A 12495-nucleotide genomic window follows, 5' to 3' on the forward strand; every position below is an offset into this window, starting at 1 on the left:
ACGAGCTAACGGGTCACCTGACGGAAAGCAACTTCCGTCGCCCATGGACGCTCGCAGCATCAGGGGAGCTGCAGGTGCGTTGCCGGCCTTTTAAGAGGGAATATGGTAATAGGGGAGGGTAGGAATGTGAAGGGAAGGGAATAGGGGAGGGTAGGGAAGGGAATAGGGTAGTGGATCCTGGCCTCCGGTAAACTCACTCACTCGACGAAACACAGCGCAAGCGCTGTTTCACGCCGGTTCTCTGTGAGAACGTGGTATTTCTCCGGTCGATCCGGCCCAATCGTGTCGAAGCATGGCACGATTGGGCCGGCTCCCACGTATCATATTTGAGATTTAACCCATATAGACCCGCCGTGCCCAAACGAGGTCACTTTTAAAATTACTAAATTTTTTTTTCTTTCAAGTTTATACTTATTTTTATTGTAAGTGTAAACTTGAAAGAAAAAAAAATATTGTGGGTACCATGTTATATCTTAATTTGAAGCTATCACATTGAAAAGTTATTTCCTATAGCTCTCCCCTTGCAACTGTTATATGGTTTGTAAGTTTTATGTAACTGTAAAAAAGTAAAACAACTGTGAAATTATGGTTGTCTGTCTGTTATCTCTTCACGCTCAAACCACTGAACCGATTTTGATAATTTTGGTATGGAGATACCTTGAGTCTCGGGAAAGGACGTAGGACACTTTTTATCCCAGGATAATGTACGGTCCCCCGCGATAAACGAATTTTGGCGTAACGTAGTTGCGGGTATTACCTAGTTAAACAGATAAGTTGAGCAGTATCTGCCAGTATAAATTGTACTAGAGGTCGCCCAATGGTCGAAATTCGACCTTAGTTTCAACGACATTAGGAATATTACGTTTAATTAATAAAAAAAATATTGACTATCATATATTTTTTCAACTCTCCTCTCTGGGACTCAGCTGATCTCAGACTGGCCGTGTAAGCATTGTCTAATAGTATCTAAGATTCAATAAAAAAAACTATAATCCATTTTCAATTTGTCAACTTAATATTGTCAACAGACTTCAACCACAAATAAAAGAGTATTCGTATGTATAGGCTTGTCACTCAAAAATCTGTTATCTTCTTGAGTGTGCATATCGTAATTCGTAGTGTATGTAATGTTTTATTTGTTAAAAAATGTGTGATAAAAGCATGATTTCAAAATAATATTAGCTCGATGCACTCCTTCACCATATAAACTATAACTGTGCAAAATTTCATTCACCTACGTTTCCGCATTTTTCGTCAAAAGGGATACAAAGTTTTTCGCTTGCGTATTAATATATAGATAGTGAAAAACACAAGGAAAATGCAAAATACAAAACGTCAAATGTGTTTGGATTACAAAATACTTTAAAAACAACTCAAGATTGCACTGGTATAATTTGGTATAAATGATCAGATAATGTCTGTAGAAACTTGGTCTAGTAAGTCTACCTTATTGCTGGATATAATTGTAATCCAGGAGTTCGCTCGGCTGGAGTTTAAACGTAGATACTTTCTTAACCGTCGTTAAAGAGATTATGCATAAGTTAACTGAGTCTTAACCTTATTTTCCTGTTCTTGGATAGATAATAATTTAAATTCATTTTTATCGTTACCTCAATTAAAAAAAAACCTTCATTTTGAAAAACATTTTGAGTCTTATAGGAGGAAAAAATAATATTGACAGTTCGTAACATAGAATATCATTGTCGATTACTATTAAAATTTAACAGGATATTCATTGGATAAATGTTTAGTTATAGTATTTTTCGATTTCATATCAACGAGAAGTACGGCTTGTATTGTCCAAACCAAACTTGGAAATAACATGTTTCCAAGCGGGATTCGAATCCACGACCTCCGGAGTCGAGAGCCGCGCTTTAACCACTAGACCACGGAGGCGTCCAGGCTGCTTAATAACGCTGTGGTGACGCAGCGCCCGTGTTATCGGCTATGCGTCAAACGGCAGCGCTGCGTCGACGCAACGCGCCATGTGGACACGCTCTTAAACACTTGCGCGGCGGGATAACATGCCCTTAAGTATTATTACTTTGTTTTGTTACACCCTCTATATAGTTTATTATTTATTCAAAACACGTTCAACAATACTACACAAGCTGTTGGTTCTAGTTAAATGCAATTACTAATTAGTATTTAAACGTTGCAATTAGTAGTTACATCCACAGTACTTAACATAAACGCTTAGGTGCCTATGTAATTGTAGTGATGTGCTTGTAGATACAAGCACATCACTACCCTTTTATTTAACCTACTGAAACACACTGACTCATTCACTCATGTGGTCCGAAATAAAGATTTATCTTGTTCGGACACAGATGACTTACATAAAGGGCATAATATGTTTCACCACTTTCTGATAAAGTGCCGGATAGGCTATCTACAACTTTTTTTACATATTCTCGATACTCTATCTGTCAAGTTAAGTGGCGGATAGCCTATCTATCACTTATCAGGAAGTAGTGAAACAGCCCCTTATCTTCTGGAACACACTGCCTTATTCACTTATATGGTCCGAAATACAGATTTATCCAGTTCGGACACAGATGACTTACATTAAGTGTACATTATTAGGAGACTGTTTCACCACTTATAGAGTATACTCTGTCTGTCAGATAAGTTGTGGATAGCATATCCGTCACTTATCAGTATGTGGTGAAACAGGCCCATAATATCAAAATTATATTATCAAACTTAAATCTGCAAGATAAATTCATGTACAATCTGTAACTGATTTCGATAATGAATTTAAATATTTTTATAAATTTTTGTATGTAATGTAAAATTTAGGATTTATTTTATGTGATTTTCGAATTTAGACACGCGGTAGCGTGTCAAGCCAAGTTCCAGCATAACAGAACTGGCGAGCAGCACCGTGTGTAATATTACACGAACCATTTGCAGCCACTTTTGACCCCCTCATAATTCAGAAACTATTTCACAGTAAACGTTTAAAATTTAGCTCATATAATGAGACTTGCGAGATAAATATGGGTATGATCTAAATTTCATAAACACAGCTCATTAAGATAATAACGTCCGAAAATTTACATTTTTGTCACTAACTGACCTATAGATCAAAATTCTAACCCAATTCCAGATGACCTAGAAGGCTGAAATTTAGAATCCAGCACGTTAATTGTGTGCGAGTCGGACAGAGTGAAACTAGGCAAAAACTACCAAATAACATTATGAACAAAATATAATAGAGTCTATTTGTTTGCTTTATTGAATATCTATAACAATGGATGTTATTTAAATAATGTGAGATCTTAAGCTAGATTCGATTTGACTTGGCTAGTTTTCATCAGAATTAAAATGTTCAATAACTTTATGAAATGACTGATGTAATGAAAACTGGCCAGTTTAGATCTGATCTAGTTTAAGATCTCATATTATTTAAATAACATCAATTGTTATAGAAAGAAATAGACTCTATTATTTGTTCATAATGTTATTTGGTTCGTCCGTGGCCTAATAGATGCGGCCTTCGGTTCGCACTCCTAGAGGGTGCAGGTTCGAACCCGTTTGGAGGCGTGTACCTATTAGACATTTTCTGATCTCAAGTACATAATACGGACGCTCGTACGGTGAAGGAAAATATCGTGAGGAAACCCGCACATAGTTGGTCCCAGACGTATTGACTAGTTCTTTCCTCTGGACTAGGCCGACTATGATGCGAGAATGCCGTATGCGCTTGGGCAACGGACATTTAAAAATCTTGTCCCAGGCACTACAGTATTTGAAGAGTGGTTACTTCGCTCTGAAAAATACTGTATAAATCATCCACAACGGATGTAAAGGCCTAGTTTTTTTTTATTTGGTTCATAAACATACATTTTTCAATTTTCCTTAGAACTTGGCACTCATTTAGATCTCCATCCTTTTAACGGCGAAAATTCTAATCTATAGTATTGGGCCTATACTAGCTGAAACCTAAAATGATAAATATTGTGAGTATCATTACTCCAGAGTCCAGTACATAAAAATATTTTAAGTGCTGTTTATAATATTCATATTATCGTCAAAAAAAGAAATCGATATTGTTTATTATATTTTCCCAACTCTAGACATTATAGTATTCATATAAATACCACTTATGGAATTCTCTTTAACATTAAGGGATTCGTAGCAAAAATGCTTAGACGATTCCGAAATCATTTCGAGGACCCCAAAAGACCTTATCTTGGTCCAAACGTCAAACTATTAAAATATGGTGGTCTCCTATTCTCAAGAAACAATCTTGTTAAATATTCATACATGTTGATGCACTACACCGTATTCGCCGTGTTCGGGACAGAACTGCTGAATATATATCTGGAGAGATCAGACACGAAAGTGGTCTTACAGAACATACAGTATTCTATGGCCAGCGTAGTGGTTTGCTTGAAGGTGTTCACGTACTTCAAATATCAGAACGATTGGGTTACGATAATCGAGTATATAAACAAAAGAGATAAAGAAAGACGTAATACGCGGAATGATGAGATGGATGTTATTATACAGGAGTATACGAAATACAGCAGATGGGTTACTTTCTCGTATATTTACTTGCTTGTTGTAATGACAATTTCAGTGTGCTTGCAGCCGATGCTACTTTTTACGTCGTCAACGTTCCGATACAATCTCCGAAATGGCACCGCGACTCTACCAGAGATAGCTAGCATTTGGATGCCGGTCGATAAGACAACTGTAACTGGTTACACGTTGTATATGTTTATGGAGATTTTCGCGACCATTGTATGTGTGTTATGGTTTGCGATGGTCGATACTAACTCGGTTGCCATCATGATATTCATAGAGGCAGAGTTGAGGATGCTGAGAATTGACGCTCGCAATATTTTTGGAACAGAAAAAAACCCGGCTACTATCGTTGAATCCAAGCAGCGTATACGGAAATGCCACGAAAATCACATACAACTTAGCAAGTCTGTATTAGTTTTGATTGCTGTTGTTTACTTGATTTTATATGGCACAATGATCTAGTAATTGTTTAAAAATATAATCTTATTATATAGTGATTAGCTAAATAAGTAGTTTAATATAAATTACTAGCTGTTGCCCTCGACTTCATCCGCGTTAACATATTTCACCCCCTTGGGGGTAGAATTTCTAAAAACGCTTAAATACCTATCCATTCATTTTTAATCAGCAGTCCAAAAATAAACTTTCATGTTTCTAACTTACGAAATGACGGACATTCATTTAAACTTTCAACCCCTATTTCACCCCCTTGGGGGTAGAATTTCTAAAAACGCTTAAATACCTATCCAATCATTTTTAATCAGTAATCCAAACATAAAATTTCATGTTTCTAACTCAAGAAATAACGGAGTTTCATTCAAACTTTCAACCCCGATTTCACCCCCTTGGGGATAGAATTTCCAAAAACGCTTAAATACGTATCCATTCATTTTTAATCAGTAGCACAAAAATAAAGTTTCATGTTTCTAACTCAAGAAATGACGGACTTTCATTCAAACTTTCAACTCCAATTTCACCCCCTTGGGGGTAGAATTTCTAAAAACGCTTAAATACCTATCCATTCATTTTTAATCAGCAGTCCAAAAATAAACTTTCATGTTTCTAACTGAAGAAATGACGGACTTTCATTCAAACTTTCAACCCCTATTTCACCCCCTTGGGGGTAGAATTTTCAGAAACGCTTAAATACGTATCCAATCATTTTTAATCAGTAATCCAAACATAAAATTTCATGTTTCTAACTCAAGAAATAACGGAGTTTCATTCAAACTTTCAACCCCAATTTCACCCCCTTGGGGGTAGAATTTCCAAAAACGCTTAAACACGTATCCATTCATTTTTAATCAGTAACCCAAAAATAAAGTTTCATGTTTCTAACTCAAGAAATGACAGACTTTCATTAAAACTTTCAACCCTTATTTCACCCCCTTCGGGGTAAAATTTTCAAAATTCCTTCCTTAGTGGGTGTCTGCTTAATAAAAACATCCCTACTCACCAAATTTCGTGGCTGTAACTTTTACAGTTTTTGCTCGGCGATGATGAATCAGTCAGTCAGTCAGTCAGGACATGTAATTTTTTAAGTATAGATACCAACAGAGCTAAAATTCACTTTTTTCCATTTCATTTCATCACAAAGAAATTTAAAAAAATAGGAACGAAAGCCTTTATGTCGGTATTGATTCCCGATTCTTTTTGAAGGGTTGAATTTTATTTTCCGCTAAAATATAGCGTAACGTAGTTGTGGTTTTCACCGAACCAAAATTTCTGATACAACAGAGTAATTGTTAATTTAGTAAATTAATTAAATTTTACTTGCCATATTTTAAGCTATTTAATAATAAAGGGTGAATTTCAACAAATGACCTTTTTTATCATATCGGTGAACTTTTTTATTTATACATATTTTATATACTTTTCAGGTTTTATGTATTCTTTAGGACACAAAATGTTCCCAAATTTAATATTATTAACGTATCATTTAAGACTAAGGAGAAAATTCAGTTTGAATTCTGGTTTCCACCAATATGATAAACCGGCACCGATTTTTATTTCTGTGCACCGATATGATAAGTTTAACCATCGAAATGACATACTAATCCAGCGATATGATAATATTATCTTCATAATATTATAATATTTATGTATTTATTTTGATCAAGAACAGAGTTCTTAAAATAAAATTAAAATATTTTTAAAATGTTTTACAATATTTGATGTAGGGACTTAGAATTAAAAAATATATAATCAATGTCAATATTTATTAAAATTAACTAGATGTAAAAAGAAAAATTAATTAAAAACTTTTAATTTTACATCCATTCATTTTTACAATCTTGCGCATTTGTAATATTTTCTTTGTACATACTTAACGAAATGCCACTAGATCAACCGATATGATAAAGCAATCCACCGATGTGACAAAACTGTGCGTTGGTCATGATTCCAAACACCGATATTAAATTTAAGACACCGATTCGTTTTTTCTTATAATTTCGGTGTAAATTATCATATCGGTGGTTAAAATGACCACCGATTACACCAATATGAGAGCAGCGACGTGAGAAAAACCGCACTTTTTAGGAAATTATAAAAAATGCATTTTATCTAAGATAAATTTGGTTATAGATAATGAAGCTTAATCACTTACTACATTCATTAGAACCAAACAACAATTTAAAAAGTATTCATTACATTAAAAAAATTCAATCACCGATATTATAAAATAATTGACCGAGAGCATATTTAAGGCATACTTATGTTGTTGGCGGGAATATGCAGCGCTTTAACACAAATCCGACTTGACTGCGTGGAAGCACACACTAAGGAGTAAATTAAAATTGGGGTGTCTGTCCGATTTGTCGATGAAAAGTAATGCTTAAATTTCTTTTATCCAGCGATATGAGAAAAATTCTCAGGACAAGTACATTTGTGCCTCTAAGTAACTATAATCGTTAATTAAATAATAAAATATGGTATATAATAATAGATAAACTAATATTCTATGAAATAATATAAGTTATACCCTTAAATTATTCATATTTGCTAGTGTGTAAGCGTTTTTGTTTGTAAAAAAAGTAGAGAGACAGCACCGATTTGATAAAAATAGATCTTTAAGTTATTTATTTCTACCTTTGTAATAGTCCTAGGCATATTATATTTTTGCCACAATCCTATAGCTACCTACCCATTGAATATTAAAACTTATAATTTACAACAATATTCCCTTTTTTTGACGACCTCTGTGGCTCAGTGGTGAGCGCGTTGGTAGCTCAAGCCGGGGGTCGCGGGTTCGAATCCCGCCGACGGAACAAAAAGTTTTCAATGTTCCCGGGTCTGGATGTGTATTAAATATGTGTATGATATAATAAAAATCTTAAATATATGTATAGTATAAAAGTATTAAATATATTTCCGTTGTCTGGTACCTGTAACACAAGTCCTTCAGGTACTTAGCACGGGGCCAGACTGACGTGGTGTGAAGCGTCCATAGATATTATTATTATTTTTAATAGTAATTTCAACGAAGACAAAAAAAAACCGTTTCGGAAATTCACCCTATACTTACCTGTTGCGAGTTTCTTACGCCGGTTCTTCTCGCCGGGCTAGTTCCCGACCCGGTGGTAGGCATCATGTAGACGTTCAGAGAATATTTGCAAAAATTTATTCTGAATAAAAAAGTTTGAGTTTGAGTTTTGAGTTTTTGAGTTTGTATTTTTATCCCCACTGAGTTTTAACATCTCAAACGGAACGTCTTAAAACTTTTATGTACCTAGCTGTTCGTCTGTGGCATCTTCGTACACAAATTGATGAACCAATTTTGATGTAGTAATTTGCCTCTTTAACCTACTGTTTAATCGTTTCAGAATATGCAGTTTATTCAACAGCTTCTTTTCTCCGATATTGATGTTTTACACATTCGTCTGTTCCGTCATGCTTTGTGTGACAGCGTATCAAATACAGGTGGTTATTAGCACTAGTGCCACTCACCGGGACGCCATCGCGACGTAGCCAGTGACGTTACCATGGCAACGTCCAAGCAACGCCTGGCGTCTCTACGTCACCGCGAAGCGCTGTTTTTCTTAAATTTAAGTTTAAAAACACTGCTTTGCGGCGACGTAGAGGTGACATGGTAACGTCACTGGCTACGTCGCGATGGCGTCCCGGTGAGTTATAGCACTTAAGCTATTGCATAGCTTATATTTTATCGCGGCGACCGCCCAAGAAATCCCGTAACGAAAAAACCTAACACACTCCGATCGGCACAGCAACAGATTTCGGCACGGTGTTTGTGTGCGTGCGACTAGACGTATGCAAATTATAATTGCATTTAAGTTAATAAAAATACTATGCAATAGCTTTACTGCAGCAGTCCCCGAGTGCCCCAAGTATTTTTTATAATATTTTCACTATCCCGAACGCAATTCTCCCACTTTATATTATACACTAGCTGTTGCCCGCGACTTCGTCCGCGTGGACTTCAGTTTATAACGCGCGGTGTCAACAAAATTGTTGTCAAATTTAAAAGCTTTTTAAAACCCTAGTAAGTACCCCTTAAAATCAAAATACCCAAAAACAGCTGTGCAATGTGCACATAATATTTCATTATTTTAAATTAAACTTTATTTATGCCAAATTTTAAAACTTATATAGCCCCTTATTACACAACTTTACTGCATAGATAAAGTACTGAGTAGTGAGTTATATAAAAGCGTGTAAAACAATCTAAAGAATCGAAACATGTAACTTGAGAAGGTACCATCTTTTATAGAAACACGTAACAGCAAGCGATAGCGCGATGTAGACGACTCTTAGCGCCATTTGTTATGAATTTTTGGAAATAACTTAATTTGAACAAATTTACGCATTTTCACCCCCTTACAACCCCTTTTTCCAATTAAAAAGTAGCCTATGTCCTTTCTCAGGCTTTATACTATCTGTGTACAAAATTTCATTACAATCGGTTCAGTAGTTTTGGCGTGAAAGCGAGACAGACAGACAGACAAAGATACTTTCGCATTTATAATATTATTAGTTTAGATATACATAGGCAAAATTTTAATTTGCGCTAAACATCTCTACTAAATCGAATCCCGCTAATGGCTCTACGCTGCCGGTTTTAGATTATTTTAAGTTTCACGTACGTACCATACCACTTATACCTACTCAAATATATTTTTTTACCTTTTTATTCGTTTCACAAACATTCGTAATCCTTCACTTTCGCGTTCCCAGGTACTTGTGATTTATAAAAATATATTTTTATGTATTTTTCAATTCACAGGAGGAAACGAGTACTTTTCAGAAAATAGTGTCTTTGCCGTATTTATTGTTTGGCTGCTTACGGCTTTTCATGTATTGCTGGCATAGTACTGTTATGACGCATTCTGTAAGTATGTACCTGTACTGTTTTTACTGCTGCAGTAAAGTTGTGATCTACTTACCTGTAAAAAAATTAAGTTTTGAGTATTTATTAAATATGTATACGTATAATACTACTTACTATGCGGCCTCTCCACAGTTAGACCAATTCAGACGACTACGACCATGTTCGTCTAAAATTGCCTACATTCGGTGTCGATTGTGCATGCTTTATAATATGCTTAACGTTGCCTTTAGGGCAACGAATTCATGAAGCTTTTATAACTTTCTTTCATTACAATACAATGTGTAGCGTTTAACTTAAATTAAAAATACGAGGCATTTTCTTCACTTTCAGAGTATAGATCAGATGATGGGGCCCTATGAGAGTACGTGGTGGGCTCAGCCGACAACTGTTCGGAAGGAAGTATTACTTCTGGTGCATCAGTTTCGAAAGCCGCTGGCCATCCACGCAGGGCCGATTGCTGACTTAACCGTAGTCACGTTTATCAATGTAAGTTTTAGAAGTAAAACCTTTTTGGGTATGGAATGAGCATAAAACAGGGGTGGTGTTTTGCGACAAATCTTTGTTTATTGCTATCTGCAGGATGCTTAAGAGGATACACCAAGGGCGAGAGAAATTAAAAATAGGTATTTGAAAATGTATTGCTGTCTCACCAATCTCAAGTCTCCCACCGCAAAGCGCGATAGAGATAACACGACAAAAGTTCTAATAAAAGAACAGAAAATCTTCGATTCGTTGTCCGCTGATTCCTTCTCCAAAACTTAACCGATATAAGTACTTTTTTTCATTACGAATTAAAGCAAGGCTTGAGCTGTGTTCCTATGTTTTTTTTTTGTATATTCTAGCCAGTTTTGTTTTCTGGGTGTTTGAACACAGAGGAAAATCTGGCCATTTTTTTTGGTTTTTGGACGTTCTTATCTTTTTTAATAATAAAATTATGAAAAAAAAGAAAACATAGGGACATGCTAATAGTGGCCATAGATATTCAGGAAAAAAAACATAATTCTACCGGCATTATCCAGGGAGGAAACAGGGGACAACGTTTGTATGGAAAAACGGCGGTGTGGACTCCTCTTAATTCGTTATTCTGAGTATGTTCTGAAATAAGTTCCAGCACACTGGTCAGCGCTTTAGACGTAATTAATAACGTATCCGACGCTGTAATAATATAATATTATTGTTCTGCAGGCATAGCATGGTAACTATAGAAATGGTTTCCTTCTACGGAAGAATAGACAAAATGACAGTCAGACAAGACAAAGTGACAGTTAGACTATGGAAATCCGCCATTTTGTCGATAAAATCTGTCAGTATGTCGATTCTTTCCCATGTCTACTGTTGTTATGCTAGCCCTACTGGTGTACTAATGGTGAGACAAGTGTGATTGAAATCCCAACAAACATTTAATAAGTGGATGCCCTTGCCTTTATTCCGGATCTTACACTGTTAGTTGTTAGTGTCTTATAAGTGATTAAAGTGTTTCTAGATCGACGGCAATCGAAACAAATGAAAAGGCGTCAGAAACTGCACAGTGCACAAAAATGATAACTTACGTTATTATTTTGATATTTATTTTGCAGATACTAAAAGGCGCTTACAGCTATTATACCTTGCTGCGAGAGATGAAATAAAATAACTACGTCAAAGAATATAAGCATCTTTTATGCAGTTGAAAATATTTATTCCGTTTCAGCATATTTTTAATACCAGCAATATTTTACCATTTCTTTTAAACTAGCAAATATCAACACAGCACAATAAAAATGCGAAAATAAAAAATACTTTTCTTGTGAAACCGATGATCGTATTGTTTATTTGTAGCCTATTATAACGTGGAAGAAAATTCCTTTCTGAAATTCCTTATCATTTAACCCTTAGCTTCGTCGCCTACCGTGTTTGTAGTGCGAACACATATCAACAAGATTGTATCTACGAGATTTAGGTGTGAGGTGGTCCTTACATCGTGCTTCGTCACTAAAGTGTAAATTTGGAACCACAATAGATTTAGCATTTTCACCAAATTCAAATTAATACGCTATCCATGTACATTGTACAATGTACGTACTAATACTTACTACTAATATATAATACAATGTACGTACTAATACTACTATAACATTCATTTAATGGTGGAGAAATACAGTTATTTTTAGGGTTTCTAATGTGATGTCGTAAATAACTAAAAAAAATTCCGGTTACATTGCAAACGCAAGCTAAACCCTACGAGATTTATTAAAATAATGTACTAAATATTGTACACTATAAAAAGGTCTACAGAAAACTCCTCGATGGTGTATGGCTATCTCTATGGATATCCCATCCCAACATTTTTTTTTTTCATTTTTTTTAACTACAAATAATGGCTAATTTTCGAAGCGTTTTTAACCAATACGGTATGAATCCTTATCCAATTAAATAATTTAAATACATTATTGATTTAATGAAAATCTGTCACGTTTTACGCATAAACTAATTCAATTTAGCACTTTACATTTCACTAGAGATCTCGATTTGTAAATACAGATGATAAATCAAATTACTCAGAATCTCCAAACAAAAATATTCGTATCGGTACCCGGTGATGCTTGAAGGGTTAATCAGATATCGACGGCTCA

At 35.2% G+C, this 12495-nt stretch overlaps 1 protein-coding gene across 1 annotated transcript; it reads left to right on the forward strand.

Moving 5' to 3' along the window:
- Positions 1 to 4149: 4149 nt before the first annotated feature.
- Positions 4150 to 11511, forward strand: LOC121728123. Its single transcript, XM_042116232.1, has 4 exons — positions 4150 to 4944; positions 9779 to 9883; positions 10214 to 10369; positions 11461 to 11511. The coding sequence occupies exons 1-4, from the start codon at positions 4150 to 4152 to the stop codon at positions 11509 to 11511; spliced, it is 1107 nt and encodes a 368-aa protein (XP_041972166.1).
- The last annotated feature ends 984 nt before the right edge of the window (positions 11512 to 12495 follow it).

Source organism: Aricia agestis, chromosome 6 (genome assembly GCF_905147365.1).
Source record: "Aricia agestis chromosome 6, ilAriAges1.1, whole genome shotgun sequence".
Lineage (NCBI taxonomy): Eukaryota > Metazoa > Arthropoda > Insecta > Lepidoptera > Lycaenidae > Aricia > Aricia agestis.

What these genes read in the sequence shown, in the direction of transcription:
- LOC121728123 (XM_042116232.1), top strand. Translation starts at nt 4,150, where the DNA reads ATGCTTAGACGATTCCGAAATCATTTCGAGGACCCCAAAAGACCTTAT. An exon ending in ACATACAACTTAGCAAGTCT is followed by an intron (nt 4,945 to 9,778) that starts GTATTAGTTTTG and finishes TTCAATTCACAG; the next exon opens with GAGGAAACGAGTACTTTTCA. An exon ending in CCGTAGTCACGTTTATCAAT is followed by an intron (nt 10,370 to 11,460) that starts GTAAGTTTTAGA and finishes TTTATTTTGCAG; the next exon opens with ATACTAAAAGGCGCTTACAG.